General features: G+C 48.5%; 1 protein-coding gene across 1 annotated transcript in view; it reads left to right on the forward strand.

Moving 5' to 3' along the window:
- Kiaa1549 (KIAA1549 ortholog) overlaps window positions 1–24,402 on the forward strand; it is a 108,787-nt gene that overhangs the window by 36,171 nt on the left and 48,214 nt on the right. Inside the window, exons 2-6 of the mRNA XM_051174674.1 lie at window positions 9,805–12,447; window positions 14,853–14,941; window positions 15,961–16,138; window positions 20,542–20,669; window positions 23,202–23,385. Coding sequence (XP_051030631.1) covers window positions 9,805–12,447; window positions 14,853–14,941; window positions 15,961–16,138; window positions 20,542–20,669; window positions 23,202–23,385 — 3,222 coding nt within the window. The remainder of the gene's footprint in view (window positions 1–9,804; window positions 12,448–14,852; window positions 14,942–15,960; window positions 16,139–20,541; window positions 20,670–23,201; window positions 23,386–24,402) is intronic.

Consider the following 24,402-nt stretch of genomic DNA (forward strand, 5'->3'; position numbering starts at 1 on the left):
AGCCTCTGTACATTGCTGGCCTCGGTTCCTCTCTCCGTCTCCTCTTCCGTTTGCTTCTTCCTGATCACCTGTGTGCTCATTGCTTATTCTTTTCTTCGCCCTGCCTTCTCTCTGGCTTGTTTCATTGATGCTGTTGTTGTCTAGCATTTTCCAAAGAAAATGCCCCTGCAGCTGCATTTGAGTTATCTATGGTGCCGATTCAAAAGATGGGTTCCAAAACACCAGTGCAAACTCAGACACCGGCCCCCCCCCATGCTTCCTGAGCCCATGTCTAACCTGCCAAACAGAAACTTGAGTTATTTTAATTCTCATTTTGGAAGAATTTTAGGGGGGTTGGAAGATGGCTGGCAGTTAAAAGTGCTTGCCCCCGCTCTCCCAGAGCACCCGAGTTCCCACTCCCAGCACCCATGTGGGAAGTTCACAACTGCCTGTAACTCCAAGGGATCTGATGCCTTCTTCCGGCCTCCGTGGGCATCCACATATGTGTGGCATGAATGCGCACATATGCACAACCTTTTAAATCTTAAAAGAATTTCAGAGATATGGGAAAGTAGATTAACACACAGTCCCTGCACCATTTATTCAGGTTCTCCTAATATTAGCATCATGCATGATCCTAAAAGAGTTAGGGAAACAGACATCATCCTTGGGGTGGGTCCATGAGCTTAAACCACATACTTTGTGGGCTCACCAGGCTCTCGCTTCTGGAATCCAACCCAGCATCTTACCTTCAAAGGTGTTGCCATGCCCTCTTCCCAGGAGACCGGTCTTCATTCCTTCCTTGTCTTAGAAAACTAAGGTGAATTTGTAAACTTAGTGTATGTGTGGCATGGATTGGCATCCGTGGGGGTCGCAGGGCAGCTTTTGGGAGCTGGTTTTCCCTGCCCACCGCGTTGACTCTGGTTTCTCTTGTTTCTGCTGTGCAGCACTAACGGTCTAAGCTTGCTGGCTTGTGAGCTTCTGGATGATTTCACTGTCCTCCCTCACTGCCCCCAGGACTGCTGGGACCACAGATGCATGCTGTTACCACGGTGTCCAGCGTCTTAGTGGTTCTGGGGCTCAAACTCAGGCCATCAGTCTTGAACGGCAAGCTCTCTAGCCGGCTGCGTTGTCTCCCTGGACCCGTTCCTCGCCTTTTATGGCCTGGACATTTTTGAGGAGTTGGGTCTTTTATGGCACATCTCTGATTTTGGCTGATGTTTTCTTACGATTAGCGTTTACAACCTCATGGGCCCCTCCAGATGTACCTCTTCCCCCCAGTCCATAACTTGTCTGCACGGAGTTCTTCCCCTCCTTAGTTCCTGGAAGCCAGCCTCAGCATCCTGAGGCGCCCACACCAGCCTTTCTGTGTTGATCTTTTGGGGTCCTTTACATAGGTGACCCCTCTCAGTGTTGACTCTGCCTTTTGTGTTTGGTCACTTCACTTTCTGGCATCTTCTCCTCACTTTGGCACATTTATCCCAGGACCCCTGTGTCCATTTGCACACTTGATGTCACTACAGGAGTTTCCTCAGAATAAGCCTCAGGCTCACGTTCCTTAGGCCTTAACGGGCACTGGAAGCCCTTGGGAACCTCGGGAATGGCGGTGCCTGATTGAATTTGAATGGGGTTTCCCATGGCGGCCTGCATAGTTGTGTTTCTGAAGCAGGGCCAGGCACACTGGACCACCTTGATTGTCCAGTTCTACACGCACCTTTGTTAGGCACTGTCAGCCCAAGCTCAGCCGCTGTGGCTGCATAGGGGATCCCTCCCTCTGTCCTGCTTGGCTCCGGTGTACTAGCCAGTGGTAGGGTTATAAATGCACACCAGTGTGCCTGGCTTTTTTATGTGGGTTCTGGCGGTTGAGTGCACGCCTCTTACTGAGGTAGCCTACCAGCCACGGGGTACTTTTTTTTGTGTGTTTTGTTTTTTGTTTTTGTTTTGTTTGTAGAGTCTGGGTTTCTCTATGCTGTCCTGGAAGCCACTCTGTAGACCAGGCTGGCCTTGAACTCACAGAGATCCACCTGCCTCTGCCTCTCGAGTGCTGGAATTAAAGCGTGCGTACCCGGCTCTTGTTTTGTATTTTTACAGCTTGTTTTCTCCTACTTTTCAGACACACTGGCCTCCTCTGCGTCTCTGTCTCTCAGGGGACTATATTTTCAGTTCCGTCCCTACTCCGCCTCATACACATCCCATACCCTCTGTGTCTATAAACTCTTTCCTTTTAAAAAAAGGAGAGCAGGTGCTCAGTTTGGAACGATTCAGAGATCATTAGTATGCCCACCCCCCAAAAAATGGAGACCAGGGATTTGCCTCGGAGGAATGCCCTCATGGGGCATGCTCTCTCTCTGCATCACTAACTCTGAATCCTGCACTGAGTCAGGGGCACACTCAAGCACTCTCTTACACATTAAGCCGGTAGAAAAAAATCCCGTGGACTGTTCTTACGGAACTCTGGCCTGGGGCACTCTTACTCATGTCCATACCTCATGTGCACATAAGTGTACATCTGTACGCCGAGGCTCATTTAGTCATAATGTGAAAAGTAAATACTTGGAAAAACTTTGGGAGCTTGTGTAGAGGCATCATTGCACCTATAGTAGGGTGACAATTTCTTAACCCTGTCTTTTAAAAGGCTTAGTTAATTGTTCATGGGCATGTGCCTGATGCCAAAGGTGTGTGCAGAGGGCAGTTTTCATGCCAGTTTCCCTTCCGTTATATATGTGGGGCCTGGGGCTTGACAGATCATCACACCAAGCAGCGATGCCTTTCCCTGTGGAGCCGTCTCAATGCCCAGACACGCACACAGACACGCACACATACACACACATGCACACACAAAAAACCACACACACTCACACACACACATACTCACACACAGACACGCACGCACACACTCACACACACACGCTCACATACACACATAAAACCACACATACACACACAAAAAAACCACACATACACATGCACACATACACACATAAAACCAAAACCACACACACTCACACATGCACACACACAACAACACACATACACACACACAAAATACACACACACAAAAACCACACAAACACACACACTCACACACACACACATGCATACATACACACATAAAACCACACATACACACACACAAAAAAAACCACACATACTCACACATGCACACACACAACAACACACATACACACACACAAAATACACACACACAAAAACCACACAGACAAACACACAGACACACACACACACACACACACACATGCACACATACACACATAAAACCACACATACACACACACAAAAAAACCACACACATACGCGCACACACACACACAACAACACACATACACACACACAAAATACACACACACAAAAACCACACAGACAAACACACACACACTCACACACACACACATGCACACACACACATAAAACCACACATACACACACAAAAAAATCACACACACTCACACATGCACTCACATACGCGCGCACACACAACACACATACACACACACAAAATACACACACACAAAAACCACACAGACAAACACACAAACACACACACACTTCTTATCTACCTGGTATCTGATAACTAGTGGCAGATGGAGGAAGGAATGGTCTGGCAGAGGGTGCTGGCACACAGTGGGTACTCCAGCCTGACAGAGGGTGTTGGTACACAGTGGGTACTCCAGCCTGGCCTGGCAGAGGGTGCTGGCACACAGTGGGTACTCAGGCCTGGCAGAGGGTGCTGGCACACAGTGGGTACTCAGGCCTGGCAGAGGGTGCTGGCATACAGTGGGTACTCCAGCCTGGCCTGGCAGAGGGTGCTGGCACACAGTGGGTACTCCAGCCTGGCCTGGCAGAGGGTGCTGGCACACAGTGGGTACTCCAGCCTGGCAGAGGGTGCTGGCATACAGTGGGTACTCCAGCCTGGCAGAGGGTGCTGGCACACAGTGGGTACTCAGGCCTGGCAGAGGGTGCTGGCACACAGTGGGTACTCCAGCCTGGCCTGGCAGAGGGTGCTGGCACACAGTGGGTACTCCAGCCTGGCCTGGCAGAGGGTGCTGGCACACAGTGGGTACTCCAGCCTGGCAGAGGGTGCTGGCACACAGTGGGTACTCCAGCCTGGCCTGGCAGAGGGTGCTGGCACACAGTGGGTACTCCAGCCTGGCCTGGCAGAGGGTGCTGGCACACAGTGGGTACTCCGGCCTGGCAGAGGGTGCTGGTACACAGTGGGTACTCCAGCCTGGCAGAGGGTGCTGGTACACAGTGGGTACTCCAGCCTGGCAGAGGGTGCTGGCACACAGTGGGTACTCCAGCCTGGCAGAGGGTGCTGGCACACAGTGGGTACTCCAGCCTGGCCTGGCAGAGGGTGCTGGCACACAGTGGGTACTCCAGCCTGGCCTGGCAGAGGGTGCTGGCACACAGTGGGTACTCAGGCCTGGCAGAGGGTGCTGGTACACAGTGGGTACTCCAGCCTGGCCTGGCAGAGGGTGCTGGCACACAGTGGGTACTCAGGCCTGGCAGAGGGTGCTGGTACACAGTGGGTACTCCAGCCTGGCCTGGCAGAGGGTGCTGGCACACAGTGGGTACTCAGGCCTGGCAGAGGGTGCTGGCACACAGTGGGTACTCCAGCCTGGCAGAGGGTGCTGGCACACAGTGGGTACTCCAGCCTGGCCTGGCAGAGGGTGCTGGCACACAGTGGGTACTCCGGCCTGGCAGAGGGTGCTGGCACACAGTGGGTACTCCAGCCTGGCAGAGGGTGCTGGCACACAGTGGGTACTCCAGCCTGGCAGAGGGTGCTGGCACACAGTGGGTACTCCAGCCTGGCCTGGCAGAGGGTGCTGGTACACAGTGGGTACTCCAGCCTGGCAGAGGGTGCTGGCACACAGTGGGTACTCCAGCCTGGCAGAGGGTGCTGGCACACAGTGGGTACTCAGGCCTGGCAGAGGGTGCTGGTACACAGTGGGTACTCCAGCCTGGCCTGGCAGAGGGTGCTGGCACACAGTGGGTACTCAGGCCTGGCAGAGGGTGCTGGCATACAGTGGGTACTCCAGCCTGGCAGAGGGTGCTGGCACACAGTGGGTACTCAGGCCTGGCAGAGGGTGCTGGCACACAGTGGGTACTCAGGCTTGGCAGAGGGTGCTGGCACACAGTGGGTACTCCAGCCTGGCCTGGCAGAGGGTGCTGGCACACAGTGGGTACTCAGGCCTGGCAGAGGGTGCTGGCACGCACCGAGGCTGGGGGAGAGAAGGAAAGGTACTGCTGTCTAAATGAGGGAGGCGATAGGCGGGGAAGGCCTTGAAAACCCTCCTCAGGACATTCTGAGGAGAAATCTGTGAAGATTTGCCAAGTTGCTCAACAGTTAATCTGACTGCTTTTGTGTTTAAATCTTAGGCGTCAATGTGCTTGTTTTGTAGATTGAATATCCACAGCGAGTTGAACTGAGTCATCGTGTTTTGAAAACTACACAGTTTAGCAAAGAAGCAAAAATAGTAGTTCCATTTGGATTAAAGCTCTTTAGAGATGGGTGACCTCGCTGTTCCCCAGCCAACTCAGAGAGATGTCCTTTCTTGCCAGCACCCAGGCCTGTGGCCTGGAGGTGCCCATAGGTTGGCAGGAGAACTCAGTCTAAAACAGGCAGCTTTGTGTAGATTCCAGTAACCACATTTGCCATGTACTTTCATAACACAAAACAACACAACCTGAAATGTTTTCAACTTAATTTACCAACAGTTTTGGTAAAGTGGACTTGTAAATCATGTTGACGTGTGACAAGTTTTCTAGCCTGTACCTCTGTTCCCAGAACATACGTCTGCCGGTGAAAACCTTTTCAACAAGCCAGCTTAACCCCTGTAAGCCTCATTCCTGACAGAAGAGGATTGGCAGGGTCTTAAAGGGATCCGCTTGCCTCGAAGAGTGCAGGATTCTACAGTGTTCTGCGATGGTTAGAAAAGAGTTTGAGATAGAATAAAATGACCTACAAACATTTCAGAATGCCACTTTGTTTTGCCTACACGAATCTCAGACAGACAGTTGGATGTCTCTGTGACTGATTTTTAATCACTGTGAACAAACTGGGCATGGTAGAGAGGGCATATGGGCAGTTTCTGTCCTGGAACATCTAGCCTGACCCAGTGGGTGATGTGGGGAGAGAGAGCTCCTGCACGCTGGCCTTGTGGACGAGCTCTCAGGCGTGGGTCACTTGGAGGAGAAGCAGACACTGGCCAGCTGCCATGTCACTTGCACGCCCACGTCACTGCTGAGAAACAGACCTCTCCTCAACCCCTTCCCCCTCTGTCCTCAAAGAGAAAAAACCCTTTCCCTCTTGGAGGGTCTAAAGCTTGATGGCTTGGAAGCTGATCTCCAGGGCTTGAAATGAGAGTCCCCGATGCCTTTTATGTGGAGAAACAGCCTCACCTGGGATTTCTAACCTCTTCCTGAATTAACTACAGAGGTAATTCCCCATGGCATTGCAGCTGCCGCCTCTTCGGAGCTGGTGACTGTCCCCCAGGGCTTGGCAGAGAGACTCAAACTTCCTGGGTTGGCACCTTCCAGTCCTCCGTGTGAAGTGTGTGTGTGTGTGTGTGTGTGTGTGTGTGTGTGTGTGTGTGTGTGTGTGTGTGTGTCTGCTCTTTTTCTGTTGGGGACTTTCATGTTTATTTCTATTCTTTTTGGCCACTTTGTCTCTTTCCCTCATCCAGGCCCTTTAGTTTTAATTTGCATCAGAACTTTGGGTTCATAAACCAGCCACTGAAAAAGATTTTTACATTTTACCTCTTTCGTCCTTCTGGTTCATACCAAGACGTGTTTCTGACTCATTGGAAGGGATCTTGTCCTGTTTGGCTCTCACGTTTTACACGCATTATAGCAGAGTGTTTTTTTTTTTTATGTTACAGAATTTTATTATGTGTATGTGTCTGAGTGTCTTTGTCTACTGAGTCATCTTGCTGGCGCCCCTCACCTTTTGACACACGGTCTGTCACTAGCCTGAATCTTAACTGCTTGCCAGTGGGACCCAGGGATCCTCCTGCCTCTGCTGTGAAGAGCGGGGATTACAAATGTGTGCCAACCTTTTATATGGGCGCTGGCCCCACAAGCAGGCGCCCTCCAGCCCCTTATGTGTGATAGAGAGGTTTAATGTTACGCAGATGTAAAGTGTCAGATATTTTCTCTCAGCACTTTGAAGGAGTTGTTCCATAGCGGTTTGGCTTCTGTTCTGTGACACGGCTGTGTGGTCATTTAATTGCCATCATCTTTCTTCTGGCTCTGCTTAAGGTTTTCCTTGTCTTTGGACTCTGTTGTAGGTGTAGGTTTAAAAAAAAAAAAAACTATTACCCAACAAGTGACTTCTTGGCTTGTTTGGACTGATGGATTTGTGTCTCTTAATAAGTTTAGAAAGTTTCACTATCTCTATGACTACTATGACTATGGCATTGCATCCTACTCTTTGTTTGCTTGTTTTCGAGATGGGGTTTCTCTGTGTAGCCCTGGCTGTCTTGGAACTCACTCTGTACACCAGGCTGGCCTTGAACTCAGAGGTCTGATTGCCTCTGCCTCCTGAGGGCTGGGACCAACGGTGGGCGCTGCTGCCTTCACCACCTCCACCGCCGTCGCCATCGCCGCCGCCACCCAGCCCGATACTCTTTTAATTAGCGTCTTTCCTAAAACTTTGACGTATGTGTTAGACTGCCTCATTCTGCCTTGACGCCACCTAATGCCTCTCATTTTTTTCATTATTACATTTTATTTTGTGCACTCTCGGAGATCAGAGGACAACTTTTGGGAACGGGATTTTTCTCCTGCCTCCAGGGTCTCTGGGGTTGAGCTCAGGTTGTCAGGTTTGGCAGTACTCACTTCTACTGGCTGCATTTCGCTGGCTCTATTGCTTGGTTTTAAAAAGACCAATTATTTGTTTGCTTTTTCTGTTTTGCATTTGCTTCTCCTTTACCAGTCCTGAGTGTAGTCTTCAGATATTTCTCCCCCGTTCACTAAAAAAGTCATTTCAGTAATGTCTCGACTGCTGTTTTACATAAGTGTTTAATTGTAATATTTTAGTTTTTGAGATATGGTCTTTCTATATAGTCCAGGCTGTTCTGGACGCTGTATGTTGACCAGACTGATCTCACATTTACTGAGATCATCCTGCCTCTGCCTCCTGTGTGCTGAGATTAAAGGTGTGTGCCAATACATCTGGTTCAAATTATAATATTCTTTATTTCTAAATGCTCTGTCTTTTTTTTCAGATATTTCTGGCTAGCTTCCATAGTCTCTTCCTTATTACTCCTATATTTAGCCCTTCTGTTGGCTTATGTAAATTAAACAATAAACATATCCTACAATTCCAGTATTTGAAATCTATAGATCTGATATCTATCTGGGGTTCTTTTGACTTTTCGTTTGGGGTTTTTCTCAGCCTTTTTTGTTTATTTGATTTTTGAGGCAGGATCTCACCATGTAGCTCACAGTGTCCTGAAAGTTACTGTGGAGACCAGGCTGGCCTTGAACAATTTAGCCTTCTGCCTCTCGGCCTCTGCCTCCTGAGTGCTGGTGTTAAAGGCATGGGCAGCCACATCAGGCTTCCTCCCCTCTCAGCCTTTAATGGTACTTTATTTCCCTATGTGTCTCATGATTTTTATTTCTGTGGTTGTGTTTATTTGATCTGCAGCTAAGGAAAGTGGTGTCTGGTGTGACAGTGTGCTTTCCTGGCCACATTTTTGTGTGTCTTCCTTTTAAGAGATGGTCTCACGATGTTGCCAAGATGCTTTCAAACCGATTAGCTCGACTGATCCTCTTGCCACAGTCTCCCTAGTGGCTGTGACAACTGGCTTGTGACACCAAGCCTAGCCTGAGGAAAATTTATGTTCCCATTGGATAGACACTGAAGGTCTGGCCTGTCTTAAATTAGGACTCTTAAACAGTTGATTAGGACCATAGAAATGGTGTAGCTTCTAAACCTGGGGACATGTTTTTACATAATTGCTTTAAAGAGTCCAAGTTGAGGTAGACGTTTCCCTTTGGGGCTTAAACAATAGAAATTTGCTGCCTCCATTCTGGAAGGTAGAAATCCAAGGTCAGGTGTCAGCACAGTTGATTGTCTCTGAGGGCTGTGAAGGAGAGAATCTGCTCCATGCTGGCCCCTCCCTTCCCAGCCCCCGATGTTTGGCCGGCAGTCTGATTTTGGGCTACACCACCATGACATACCCCCATATTTTCATGCTCTCTTTTCTGTGTGTGTGTGTATCCACTCTTCTCCCGCTTATTAAGATGCCACTCATAAAATAGAATGGATTAAGGCTTATCTGCACCATCTAACACACATTTGGGACAGATGGCTCTGTGGGTATGACTGTATGAAATAAGGTTTGTGGGTGTGTGGACACACATGCAAGCTTACATGAAGGCAGTGTTCAGGTTTGTGACTATTTGCATAGATTGACCTGATGCTGCTTTTGGCATTGTCCAGCTTGGAATTTTATAAATTGTGCCTCTTTATAGTGAACAGATACTTTTTACATGTGTTTATCTTTAATATATATATATATTTTTCCCCCCATCATTTTACATGTCTGGTATCTGCCAAGGCCAGAAGAGAGTGCTGGATCCCCTGAAAGTGGAGTTATAGAAGGTTGTGAGTTCCCACGTGGGGTGCTGGGAACTGAACGCAGGCCCTCAGCAAGAGCAGCCAGTGCTCTTAACCACCCAGCCATCTCTCCAGCCCTAGTGAATGGGTATTTTCTGAATGAGTGGATTTTTACATCTGAAGCCAAATGTTCACACTCTGACTCTGCATGGCAGCTAACTCGGCTTTGCTTTTCTTGCTAGATGAGCTCTCCCTGGAACAGCACACCCCTTCTTTACCTCACGAGGAGTTCCTTCCCGAGACGAGCGTCGTGCATGTGGCCTTACCAGAGACTGCAGGGTCCCAGCCAAGCATCTCTGTCCTTGTCCTGCCCTCCCCATCTGCCGATGCCTTTGATGCAGCATCCTCTGTAGACCTCAGACAACAGACTCCAAGTGCGACGGAGCATGGCATCTTTGAGGCACATTATGGGTCTGTGACGAGTAACGAGGTGGCCATCGACGACGATGAGATGGATAACTTTCTGCCAGACGTTCACTGGACCTCTTCACAGGTGGCTTCCCCAGTGCAGTCCGTCACGCTGAGCCCACTAGAGCCTCCCCAGGAAATGCCGGAGCCTGGGATGACTCCATCGCTGCCCACCCTGCAGGACGAAGTGCTGTCTGGATGTCAGAACACAGCTCGACAGGCGACTGTGCACGTCGAGTCCTCCAGTGGTTTCAGCTCTGCCTGGTCGGCTTTCCTCACGTCTGAGGGCATCGTTCCAACTCCTAGTAGGAGTTTGGTGCTTCATCCTACAGAGGCTCACAGCCAGTTATCAAGCAAAGCTTTGCCAGAGATTGCAGCTTCTGTAACAGAGAGCCCAGAAAACCTCCTTTTCAGCTCCTGGATCTCCGTGTCTCAGCCGTCAGGCGATGGCATGACTCAACAGCCATCTCTTCCCCTGTGGGAGGTCTCAGGACCTCTAATGGCTGTCCTGGCCACAAGCGCGGACAGCTACCCTAATGGGACCATTGCTTGGCGTGAACATGTAGAAGAAGCCATCTCTCTAAGAACACAGCCCAGTGTAGCCATGTCTCCCGAAGACCCTGTTTTCATCAGCCCACCTGAGTTACTTTCAGCCCCTCTGTCATCTGGGTCTTTTGCTGTCCAGTCAGCTGGCATTTCAGATAACCCCTTCCTCTCTAGCAAGGCTGGGGGAGCCTTAGAATCTCTGCACCACTCCACAACCCCCAGTCTTTCTGACCATTCCCATGTCCTCAACCCTGAGGAGTCCCTGAGACCACGCACGTGGTGTGGGTCCTGTGTTGTCTCGGCACCTCAGCAAGCTCTGGCCAGGAGCCTCACAGAGAAGGACGTGGAACCGGGGGACAGGCTTGAGACTCTGTCTGCGTCCTCGTTAGAATCAAGCCGTCTCTTTCCATCGAGAAGCTTGGGCACAGACCTCTCTGAGCTGGAAGATCTTCAAGAATTTAATACCGTTTTCCCTTCCAGACCTGTCGTGTCCCTTTCTTCCAGATCTGTGGGGTTGTGGGAAGTCAGCACGGATACGTCGCCTGAGGTGGATATGAGCGGCATTGCCACTACCCAGGGGTACGCTTCCCGTGGCCACCTCTCCACACCGAGCTCACTCGACGCCTCTTTTGGGACCTCTGTGGTCAGTGATCTAGTGAGGCCGTCCAGTGCGACCCATCCGCCATCCTCAGTCATCCCCGGCGTCCATTTTGACTCATCCTTCTCTTTGACAGCAGATCAAACCACGCCATCCCTTCCAGCTGGAAACCCAAGCCTTCTCCCCGAGTACAGTTTGGTCTCCTCAGCAGAGCCTGAGCTCCTTGCTGACCAAGGAGGTACCAGCTTTCCGCAGCCCGAGTCCGGGAGTCTTTTGGATCCCACCTCCAGCTTTTACTCAGCCGCAGCCCGGGACTTCAGCACTCCGTCTCCTTCGGGGTCAGGTGTTGTTGCTTTTCCAGAGTCTCTGATGTCAAGCGCTCCATCAGCCTTCCCTTCTCAGCCTTTCCCCGCCTTGGCTGAGACGTTTTCCCTGTCCAACTCTACCGGTTTGCAGTCACCCCAGCTGTGTGTTCTCGATCCCACAAGTCTAGAGCCATCTCAGCCTTGGTCAAGTTCAGACCTTGCTTCTCACCCCGAAATGCCCCCCCTCCCAAGCGCCCCCCCTGACTCTCGCAAGTTCGACGAAGCGCGGAGAGTTTCTCTGATAGAGTCCGATGCTCATGTCACCTCAGCTTTCTCTGAAGCTACCTCTGTCTTTGAATTTTCACTCATTGCCCATGAATCCTCAGTCAGCACACTGGTGCCCTCCGGCTCCGAGACCTCCCTTGGCATCTCAGCTGCTGGGACTCACTTCCCATCCCTGACAGCTGCTTTCCATTTGACACCCATTTTAACCGAGTCCTCTCCATTCTTGACTCTGACGCCTCCCGATGGCAGTGCCAGTCTGACAGACCATCACATACCTGACTCACTCATGCCCTCCAGGGTCATTCCGGCCAGCACAGAGTCAATCCCTGGCTTATACCTCTCAGCCTCCCCAACACTTGCTTCTGAAGTAAGCCCTTCACTTATGCCCACAAGGCCAGTCATGGGCTCATCATTGACACCCACAGATTTACCGCCCAGTACCTCCCCGGAACCCAGCATGCCCGACATCAGCACTGCCCCTGGCGATACTGTGGACTCTGCTCTGAACGGCGAGCCTATGAGTCAGAACCCTCAGGGGAACAGTGTGCCCCATCCCCAGCCCTCCCTCGGCCCCGTGACCACCTCCACGTTTGAAGCCACAGTCGGCACACCAGCACTGGCCACAGCCAAGCCTCCATATGTGTGTGACATAACAGTCCCCGATGCCTATTTGATCACAACTGGTAAGGCCCTGCTTCCAGTCACCTCTCTGAGGTAGAGGACTTCTCGAAGGTGTTTGCGTGCAGTACTTAACGAGACGACACACCGTCGTGGTTATGAGAGTGGGTGTTGGGTAGCAGCCCTCTTCCTCTGCGGACCTTGTGCTAGTCATTAGTCTCTTAATTGCTTTCACAAGTGTTAGATAAGGGCCATAGGCTCCGTTAGGTTACTATAAGGATTTAAACTTATAAAATACACAGCACCTGGGAAATGACCACACGGCATTGCATATTAGTTAGTAATCACCACAAGAGCAGATAAAAGACTTACGTGGGGCGTGGAACGTTTGGAGGTGTTTTGGTAGTGTCTTTGGCTTTGGAGCTCATTGCCCAGCATATGCATAAATGGCATGATTGAAGCAAAACACATTCTTGTTTAATTTTTAATATCTGCTCCTTTCTTATAGGTAGCTGTCTGCTAGGGAGAGAGTCTAGACAAAGGTCGAGGGTAGAGGAGGATTTTTTTGTGTGTGTGTGGAGTTCTATAATAATAATAATAATAATAATGCAGAGACACACATGAGGGGCATTGATTGATGGCTTGGAGGGAAATGCTTAGACGCTGACCTCCACTGAGGGGAGCCAGGCATCCTTTGAAGATCTCCACATCTGTCTTCTCTTGGCCTTAGAGAAACTGTAGGTCGTTAGAAAACAGTTTGTATGATACATGTTTCTGGATGGTTCCTATTTCCCGGACTCGTGTCCCCCATCACAGGGCTGTGGTGTCCTGTCTTCCTCAGATTAGCCAGAGAAGAAGGCCGTGATGGTGGGCAGCGGGGGCCGTGTGCTTCCTGTAGCTGCCTGCCTTCCTATCACGCCTCACCCCCCTGAGTTTGGGTCCCCCTGCTTCCCTCCCGCTCCTGCATTTCCTTCCTCCTCATTTCATTTCCCTGTGCATCATTCATGGCGCAGTCTGGTCCGCTCGGAGCCTGGCAGGCAATGCCAGTTGGCAGGTAGTTGGACAGGGGCCATAGATTTGTTGTAATGACTTCAGGGACTAAAGAAGTGGCAGTCCCCACCTTTTACCACCTGTCACTGATGTCCTAGAGGAACAGTCAAATAGCTTAAGCATTTTTTTTTTTTTTTACGATGAATGAATGAGGAATGATTTTGTCTAAGTTTTAATAATTTAAGATAGGATAATGAACGATTGAATGGCAGGACTAGGGAGATGGTTCAGCATTAAAAGAGTGTGCTGCTCTTGCAGAGGATCAGAGTTCGAGTCCCAGCCCCCACGCCGGGTGCCCCACAGCTGCCTGCAACTCTAGCTGCAGGGGATCTGGCCGGCTTCTTTTGTTCTCCATGATCCCCTGCACCCATATGTAATTCACAGGCACACATGTACATAAAATAAAATCTAAAAAAAGAGTAGCGGCATCAGGTATAATTCTACAACGGAACGGAAGGGGTTGGGAAAGAACTGCAGGATAGAAGGGAAGGGTCACTAAATACTGGCAGACAGACGTCCTCATTGGCACAGATTCATATTGTTATTTTGAGGTGTGTGTGTGTGTGTGTCTGTGTGTGTGTGTGTGTGTGTCTGTGGAGGCCAGGAGAGAGCTTTAAACCTCAACCTTGGAGGTTGTGAGCTGCTTGATGTGGGTGCTGGGGACTCAGCCAGGGGCCTCCTCAAGAGTGTACTCCAAACCACAGAGTCAGCTCTCCAGCTCCACTCCGGGGAATTTTAAATTTGGACTTTTATATGAAAAACAAAATAGAAAGAACTAGACTTTGGAGTGAGAAATATTTTGTTTCCTGTATAAAATGTTACTACTTGGACATTACGAGGAAATTTTCTCCTATCAGTAGCGGCCAGCATTCCCCAGCTGCTGCTTATAACACGCTGTCCCCCTGTGGAGGACAGCACCACCAGCTCACTAAATAGCATCTTAGTGATTTTAAAAATATTACTTCTGAGAGCTTTTAAAGCCTCAGCCTTTGCCATTTGGGTAAATAGCATCTTAGTGATTTTAAAAATATTACTTCTGAGAGCTTTTAAAGCCTCAGACTTTGCTGTTTGGGCAAATAGCTGGAGAAATTATGTTATTTGTTGAGAAGAAAGTGGGAACTGGAGGCTCCCGTCTCCTGGGTGGGCCACAGTTGCTGCTCCCGTCTCCTGGGCCACAATTGCTGCTCCCTTGTGCTACCCACAAGCCTTCTCAACACATCGGGCTGATGCTGTGCCCTGCTTTCCCATTTCCTATAATACGTCACAGCACTCGGGTCTTTCCTCGCTGTCCTTAGTCTGGGCTTTTTATTTCAAACCAAGCTGCTAGCATGCTTTGCCTCAGCCATGGCTTCCTGAAGTGACATCTTCATGCTTCCATAATAGCACTAAAATGCATCTGGTGGTTGGCTGTCGTTTGTAGTGCTGGCCAGGAGAGCTGTGCAGGAGTACATCATTACATCGATCAAAGAAGTTCTGAGGATTCACTTCAACCGTGCGGTGGAGCTGAAGGTGAGGCCCCAAGCCTAGGAGTCTGATGCCTGACATGCTTGCTGGGTCTCATGGGGTGTGGCAAGAGCGCTGGGCTCTGCGCTTTGAATTCTCTCTCACCCCTCCAGGTGTACAGTTTCCGTCTGCGTCTCTGCCCGCCGGTCATTTTACCCTGTGTGGTGGGGAACGCGTTTGTAGTGTTGGAATAAAGAGGCTCTCAGACCACAGGCGGCATAGTTTGGGGTGACCTTAAGAATACCGCTATCCTTGAGTTACTTTAATAAATGATTTGGGCTTATGTTAGGTTTTAGAGCGAGTACATTTGTGTCTTTCTGTACATTAGTGTGGCAGAGATGGATGTCTATACTGTTTACGTTACACCCGCTGATGGCGTCCCTTTCCCAGATGAGCTCAGAAAGCCGGGCTCTCCTAGTCCGGCTCCTGTCTAACTAGAGCCCTGAGCCACGAGCCATGCTGGCCATGGGGCATGTGAAATGGGCCTGGGCTGAAGTAATAAGACACATGGTGAGTGTAAATTACATGCCGATCTCAAAACTGCACCAAATAAAGGACGGTAGGCTTTCATTAATATTTGTGTGCTGCCTATACATTGGAAAGACGTTTCCCATGTTCCGTGAAATGCGTTTAGATTTAGCTCCCCCCACTCCTCTGCTTTTGCTGTGATCGCCGTACACTTTAAAGTCCTCAGCTGGCTGTCACTGTGTTATTTTAAACAGATTCAGTGAAGTAACTGCTCCTTTTCGTGCGGCTTAGGCATGACCAGTCTTGAATTCTCCATACTCACTATTCAGCCCATGTTTGTGGCTGTCCTTTCTTGCTGTCCCTGTACTCTCAGGCTGTTTTTGTAAAAGTAAGCATAATGTAAAAGGAATACAGAAAGTAAAATCTTGATTATCTTTGAAGCATTTATCTCCCATTTGAGCTGCTGATATTATTTTACTTATTAATTTTTCCTATCCAACAGTCTTCTTCAAGTTTGTGTTTTGTTTTTTTTTTTTTTAATTTTTTCATTTCTCCAGGTGTATGAACTGTTCACAGACTTCACTTTTCTGGTAACGTCTGGTCCTTTTATTTACACGGCGATATCAGTCATTAATGTCCTCATCAATAGCAAGCTTGTGCGTGACCAGACTCCTTTAATATTGTCTGTGAAGCCATCTTTCCTCGTGCCAGAGCCCAGGTTCCAAGTTCAAACAGGTGAGACAACTGAATATCGATGTTGGGCTTGCATGTAGAATTTTAGTTTTTCAGTTATACACCTATTTAAAATAGGTGTCTGGTGATGTTGAGATAGTTCGGCAGGTGAAGGGCGATGCACGTTTGATCTCTGAAGCCCACATGATCGAAAGGAGGGAAATGACTCCTGTAGGTTGTCCTTTGATATCTGCATGCCTGTACACGCATACATGTACACACACATACAATACATGTAAAAATTGAGGATTGTGAACACATGTGGTGCATAGACACATGCAGGCAAAACACCCGTCCATATAAAGATAAGCAAAATCTCATAGTTTTTAAATTGGGCATTGTTTTAAAATTATCCATTAATTTATCGCGACAGTCTTGCGGTGGTCCTAGTCTGGACTGAGCTTCCGGTTTTGAACATAACTTCTGATGAGGCCTTCTTAGTAGCTAAGACTGCTTTCGTGGGCTACTGTACCTCCTGGGTATGTTACTTAATAACAACAGTAACACCAGCTTTATAAGCTTGAAAAAAGCCAAGCGTGTACAGAGCTACACAAGATAGTTTAGTGGACCCCATGGAACATTATGTGGCCTCCACAAAATTTTACTTCCTTTTTGTTTTCTTTCTTTCTGGGGGGGTCGTGTGAGTGCATGTGTGTACAGGTAGGTGCACATGTGTATGGAGGCCAGAACACGACTTAGGAGATTTTGCTCAGGTGCCACCCACCTTGTTTTTTGAGACAGGCTGTCTCCTGGCCTGGAACTTACCAACTAGGGATCTACCTGACCCACCGTGCTTGGCTTTTCCTCACGTGGGATGGGGATGGATTTCAGGTTCTCATGCCTGCAAGACATAGCGCCTTCTTAATTGAACTATCTCCCTAATCATAACAGTTTTCAGTTCGCAGTGAGACTTTCTCTGCCTTCCCTCCCATTCACTTCTCCTTATATTATTTCATAGTAAGCCTTAAGGACCATAACCTTCACTCATGTGTACCGCTACAAGAAAAGGACTATTAAACAGGTGCACATCCGTCCACATCATCAAACCCCCTAAAGTTAGCAGTAATTGCTTAATACCTTATTTAACCTTTCCTGATGGACATTTTCAATCATATACAAAAGTAGAATACACAATATTAAGTACACACATGTTTGTTAATAAGCTTAAAAAATAATCAAGATTTTTTTTTTGGCCAATTTTCAAGCAAAAATTGGTAAAACTTTTTAAAGATTGTTTTAATGAACTGGTTGTGTTGGCGCACACCTTTAATCCCATCAGTCAGAGGGTAGAGGCAGGTGGATCTCTGTGAATTGGAGGCCAGCCCAGTCTACAAAGTGAGTTCCAGGACAGCCAGAGTGATTGCAGAGAAACCCTGTCTCAAAAGCAAAACACACAAAAAATGCTTTAATGTGATGCCAGATGTTGTATCATTTTGCCTACATGTACTTAATAATTCCTCTGTAATAAATGTTATATATATTTGAAATGTTTATGAGTTACATCTTCTACTAATGTGTAGACTTTCAACTGGACTTGACCTCTTGGGCCCAAGTGGTTTCTCTGTCTCAGCCTCCTGAGTCACTCAGCTCAAAAGTATGGCAGTAACCTTCATGTTTCATGTGCTTTCTACATCTCCATGAGAGGAGACTTAGAAAACGCATCCATGGCTCCAGGAAGCAACCAGTCAGCATCACCCTGTACCCTGAAGGCGCAGTTGAGTAGCCCAGTCTCAGGAGCTCACCGTCCTGCTGTGTGACCCTGGGAAAAACCCTTGTAGCCCAGCATCACACCCAGAGATGCCCTCAAAGGAGGTCCAGTGTGTAGCCCTCATCTTGCCAGAGCTTTCTACCCTCCTTAGACCTCAAGAGTCACCCTGCCTTATCATCAGGAATGTTGGGGCGCACCCCATGACCCAGTGGGGTAGCCTCTCTCCTAAACAAGCTGTGGAAACTGAAATGTACCCCACAGTTGGTGACGAAGTCTCGTAGCTTCTGCATCGTAGGCCATTAGGACACTGAAGTCACAGCCTATGTTGACTATAGGGGAAGGAGTTTTGCAGACATTTGCAATACAATGTTTCCAGGTGGCACTGGCAGGAAAGAGTCTTTTCTTGTGACAGCCATCCCATAAAGGTGATAGAGGTAGTGCGCGGCACTTAGGTGTGCACACTGCGCTTACTGAGAACACGAGTTGGATTCCCACCACCTGTATTGTGTGACTCACGGCTGCTGTGCTCCCGGCTCCGGGGTATCCGATGCCCTCTTCCAGCTTCCACAGGCTCCTGCACACTGCCTTCGTATAATTATAGCGTATTTTGAACATGATAGAGGCAGCGAATCCAGTAGGCACGCAGATATTAATATGGGGACACAGGGTAGATGAAAAGACAAGACAGATGGTACCTTTAAGGGAACATAGTAAACTCTCCCACACACGAGCATGTGTGTACGTGTATGTACCCCTTCCACGCACACAATGGGAAAATGACCAGAAGAAACACTTTCCAGAGCAGGATATACAAATGGCCAATAAAGATATTGGCGCCACTGATCAGGGAAACGTACATCAAAACTATGAGATACACCTTGCCTCAGAACAACTTATCCAAAAACCTACATTAGCCGGTGCAGGTGAGGACAGAGAAAGGTGACTTCACACATACTGTGTTTTGTTTGTTGGGGTTGCGTGAGTGTGTACACACATTTATTTAGTGGTCAAATTTATTCGGAGGGTAAAGGATAATTTGTGAGAGTAGCTTTTTTCCCTTTACCTTGTGGTTTCCTGGGATCAAACTCAGACCATCAGGGTTTATGACAAGTGCTTTTAACCATTTAACGACCCTGCTGGCCATGATGTGTAAGTATATGTATATGTACACACACACACACACACACACACACACACACACACACACAGAGTGTCTGCAATGAATTTATGTGTCCCACAGAGGCCAGAGGGCATCAGATTTCCCTGCATTTACAGGATGTTGTGAACCACCTGCTGTGGGTTCTGGGACCCGAACCCAGATTCTCTGCAAGAGCTGTGTGGCTTTTTGTTGACTGCTGTGCTGTCTCTCCGGGCTTTGCTTGTTTTATTTTTCAAGAGAAGGTCTTGCTATATAGCTCAGACTGTCTTTAACTCCAATCATGTAATGTTGATTATATAGGTATTATAGAAAGCTTAGACGCTTACTGCATGGTCCAATGATCACATCGATTCATACACACACACATATACACACATATGCATCCATACATATGTATATATATTGGAAAGAGATCTTTACTTTTTGCAGCTGTATCACAGTAAGCAAGCTAGGCGATCAACCCTTGTGTTCATTGACAGATAAGTAGATGAAGAATTGTGGCATATGTACAAAATAGAATACCATTTAGCCACAAAGAACACAATCCTTCCATTTGCATGGGTGGGACTGGAGGACGATATACTAAGTGAATAGTCGGGAACAAAAAGCTCAATACCACATGTTCTCACTTACCTTGTAGAAGCAGATCTGAAAGTCGGGTATAGATTTGCAGACAGTCTGGGGAGGAGGGCTAACCCCTCCAGCATGCTTCTGAGTAGGAGTAACTTTGGTCTTTGACACAATAGGAGAACTGTGCTCAGCAACCATCAGCTGTATATTTAATATTTTTAAAACCTTTATTTTAGTATGTGGGGGCTCTGTCTGCATGTGTCTCTGCACTGTGGTGAATGGATGGTACCCTCAGAGGCCAGAAGAGGACATTGCATTCCCTGGAACTGGAATTAGATAGTTGTAAACTGCCCTGTGGATTTTGGAAATCCACCTGGGTTCTCTGGAAGAGCAAGTGACGCTTTTAAACACCAAGCTATCTCTCCAGCTCCCAGCTGTATAATTCAAAATAACCAGTAGGGACGATTTTGAACACTCCCAACACAGATAATGCATTTCTGAGTAGCAGATATATCATTGGGTACGTGTGTTGAAACGTTACACTCTAACCATAAATATGCAGAGAAAAGGAAACAGACTCCTGTCACTCACCATATAATTACTGCATTAACTAAGAACAAAAAGTATGTTTTACAAAGCTATCTTGGGGAAAAAATATTGGGGCCTAGAGAGATGGCTCAACAAGTTAGCGCTTGATGCTCTGGCAGAGAACTGGGATTCAGTTCCCAGCACCCACATGGTAGCCCAGAGCCATCCTGTACCCTCTTCTGTCCTCTGCACAACGTAGTACAGACTTAAATGCAAGCAAAACATCCATACGCGTAAAATAGAAATAAGTCAACCTTGAAAAGCAAAGCAGTCCCCTGCGGCGCTGACGCTCACTCAGTGGGCGCACGGTTACGTCAGCGCTGCACCCGCCGTCATTCCCAGCCTTCTAGCAGCCCCTCGATCATCCGTCTGTCCTTTCAGTGATTCAATTTGTGCCTGCAAGTGTGGACACCGGCTTCTGCAACTTCACCCAGAGCATTGAGAAGGGCCTGATGACAGCTCTCTTGGAAGCGAGGAAACACCAGGGACCGTATAACCTCACAGTACAGGTGAGGATGGCACTGACCACGGGGCACGCCCGGCCCTCCAAGCTAGGTGTGCCATCACACAGCTTAATCCCAGCACTCGGGAGGCAGGGGGTCGGGTCTCTGTGAGTTTAGGCCAGCCTGGTCTCCAGAGCGAGTTCCAGGACAGCCAGGGATACATAGAGAGATCCAGTCTAAGGGGAGGGGTGTGCCCGTGCTCAGGTGGCAGGAGCCTAGCTCCTGTGGGCTAACCTTTGGTAAGGCATGGAGTTGATAGTATGGCTTCAGACATTTCAGAGTGACTGCAATTCAGGGGGTCACACAGGGTGAGTTGAAGAGCTGGTTGTATACAGGAAATTCAGTAATGTTTCTGCCTGTACGGGAACCGTCTCGGTTGTACGGTCAATGACACAGTGCGTGGATGCACTTTCCTGTTTTCAACAGTGTGAGTTTCCTAGATCTGAAAGGCTTTGGTGCTGGGATTGTGTCATAGGACAGAGCTTTTGGGTTTATTTGGAATATTTTGCATAGTTGGTTTCTCTGACCTGAAAAAAAGGAAATGATCCAAAATCTAAAACGTTTTGTGCATCACTGATGAAGCCCCAGATGTTCTGGGCTTCGGGACACTTTAGTTCTCATGCCTGAGATGCTCCGCCTCTCTTAATGGGGCTCTTTGGGATTCGGCGTCTCTGTCCAAACAAGCATCTCTCGACCTCCCTAGTGCTCTGACCATTTATTTAATACAGTTCCTTGTGTTGTGGTGCCCCCCAAAACCATAAAATTACTTCATTCCTACTTCATAACCATAATTTTATTACCCACATGAATCATAATATAAATATCTGATATGTGACCCCTGTGAATAGGTCGTTTGACCCCTGAAGAGGTCTCGACCCACAGGTTAAGAACCAGGGTCTAAACTTGATCCACAGACTGGCTTCGTGTATATTCTACTCAAACTACTGATGTTTTATAATGGGGCGCACACCGCATCCTTTGTCCCCTTTCTGAAATGTATCTCACCTCAAGATTTTGGCACTTCTGAATTCGCCTTTTGGTGCTTTTTAATTTCCCTTGGTATGGCATGGAAGTTTTTGTTCTGTCCGAGGTTTTGGAAAGTCTGTCCTCTGAGTCACCGATTTTGACTTCAGTTGTATCCGTTCATACTGAGATCTCTGACGAGTCATTTCTCTGTATTGTTCTTTGTCCTTTTTCATTACACCCTTTGCTGGTACTAGCCTTCTGAGGACGTTAAGTAGGACTTTAAAAAGGTTTTCTTCTGTGTTCTTCCTGTATACGACTGCTTTCTTTGCAGTGTTGTTCTATATGTGTGTGGGGTGCATTGGTTAGTAGGAGGTTGGTTGGTGGTGAGGGGTGGAGAATGGTTAATTATGGCCAATGGCCTGGCTGTCCCCTTTGGCCTGAAGGGAGAACTCATCTGTGCCCTGGGAGCTGGGGAGAACATGGCAGAATACACCAGAGTGTGAGGTTCTGTCTACAAATTGCACAGCTTGTGGTCAGAGAGAAACAGGCAGGCTGGCCCTGCCTTGTGCAAGCTCAGGGGCCCTCCCTCCTCGGGACGGAGCCCTCCTCAGTGTTTTACCGGGCACATACTCTTTCTTAACTGTTTCATTCCTCCTTTGTGTCTTGTATGCTCTGTGTACACCGAGTATCTGTTCCCACACTCCTTTAGGCAGAAGGTATTAACCCACAAGAGGCCTTTGGTCTCCTCTGGGAGGGGATCATTTTCCTCAGAGGGTAGTCCTTTGGGCTGCTCTAGGTGATGGTTCTGCTGCTGGCGCCTGCCCTGGCTGGATGTGGATTCAGCAGGAAGAGGAAGGCAGTTCGCTCTTGGCTTGCCTCCTCTTAATTAACTGATCCGTCCATTCCTGCTCTGTAACCTATGTCTGGTCTCGGGTCTTGAGCGCTTTCCAGCCGCCGCCCCACCAGGAGAATGAGACTTTCTTAGCCTTTGCTGCATGTTTGCCGTGTGTTTACTGTGTTTTTACTTTGTGTTTAGGTTCTCTCTTGGTTCTCTGGGTTCTGGCTTATTTCAGCTCCATCTTGTCCTTTCTTCATCTTTTAGAAGTTTGACAGAACCTCTGGGTTTCTTCCATTCTCCGTGTGTTGTGGATTTATCGCCCTTTGTTCAGTTTACTGTCATTTCAGTGGGATTTGGGGCTGGAGGCGGAGTAGGGAGGGGCAGTGAATGCATGCACTCAATTCACCACTTAATGTAAAAAACATTTCCAGTAAACAGTGTTTAAAGCCACACACACACACACACACACACACACACACACACACACACACACACCGAACAAGGTTAGGAAGCCGGTTCCTCTTCTTTTAGAATTTTACCTCCTTTTTAGTCAGGCTTGGAGACACACACCTGTAGTCCCAGCACTTTGAGGCCAGAAGTATATACGCAGACGCTGTCTTTAAGACAGAAAACATCTTTCCTCTTTACCCCCTTTGAAGAACACTGATCAGAGAACTTGTGGTAGATACCTCAGTCAGGCTTTCAGCTCCTCCTCTTCTGACCCCTTCTTTCAGATTGTGAATGTCACCATTGGGTCTACAAGGGAGACTCCTCGGAGGGGCCCGGTGAATATTGTCTTCGCTGTTAAAGGTGCACACGGCTTTCTGAATGGCTCCGAGGTGAGCGATCTGCTCAGGAACCTGACAGTGGTGGAGTTCAGCTTTTACCTGGGGTACCCGGTGCTGCAGATCGCAGAGCGTGAGTACTTGTCAGCTCCTGGGGGGGGGGGGAAGGGAAGTGGGGGAGGGGCTGGGAGTTCTTACTGGCTCCTGGAGGGGGCAATGGCAGAAGGATTCCAGTGTTTACATCGGTAGATCTCTACCTTAAAATACTTTAACTTTAAAAAGAGACCCAATTGGCCAGGTGGCGGTGATACATGCCTTAATCCCAGCACTCGGGAAGCAGAGGCTGGTGGATCTCTGAGTTTGAGGCCAGCCTGATTTAGAGAACGAGTTCCAGGATAGCCAGGGCTACACAGAGAAACCCTGTCTCAAATATAAAACAAGACAAAACAAACAAAAAACCCAGAGACCCAGTTGTTCTAGAGTGCTTTGGGGGGGGAGGTGTCATAGTGGTCGGGATCGGATGGAAAGAGGGATTTTCCTGTGCTCCTGCTCGCTCACAGGTACACCGTCTCCATCATAAAATTCCGACCAGAATGGCCCTTTATCACAGCTGCCAGGCGCACCCTGACACAGGCGCCCAGCATCTATAGGGTGATGGCAGGGCTCCCTCTCAGTGTTACATTCTTTGTGGCTTCAGTGCATGTTAGTAGGTTCACTGGGCCTTCCTTTCCCACAGGACAGATTTGACTGAACTGAATAAAATCAGGGCTTCTGGAGGCCAGCCCGGGAGCGTGGCGCAGACGCTCCAGAGCCGTTCTCTGCCCGTGTCTCCCTTTGCTGTGTGCGTTTGGGAATAGAGGGGCACTGTAAACAGTGTGGTGATTCTAGAGAGCCTGAGCTGTAGGGATGGAGACAGCTATTCAGGGTAAGGGTGGAGAGGACATTTGACTACAAAAGGGGAGTGGAGGTGAGTTGGGGGTGGGGGCTAAAGAATGAAACTTCTGGATCCTCCCTTGCGGATGCTTATGCAGTGCTGCGTTTCCCCCAAAACCAACGAAACTGGATGCCAGAAAGAGTGAACTTTACTGTGTATTAAGTTAAAGAACGTAAAAAAGCAATAAAAGAAAGCGTCTGTCCCAGTTGAAACAAT

This window comes from Phodopus roborovskii, unplaced genomic scaffold (genome assembly GCF_943737965.1).
Source record: "Phodopus roborovskii unplaced genomic scaffold, PHOROB, whole genome shotgun sequence".
Taxonomy (NCBI): Eukaryota; Metazoa; Chordata; class Mammalia; order Rodentia; family Cricetidae; genus Phodopus; species Phodopus roborovskii.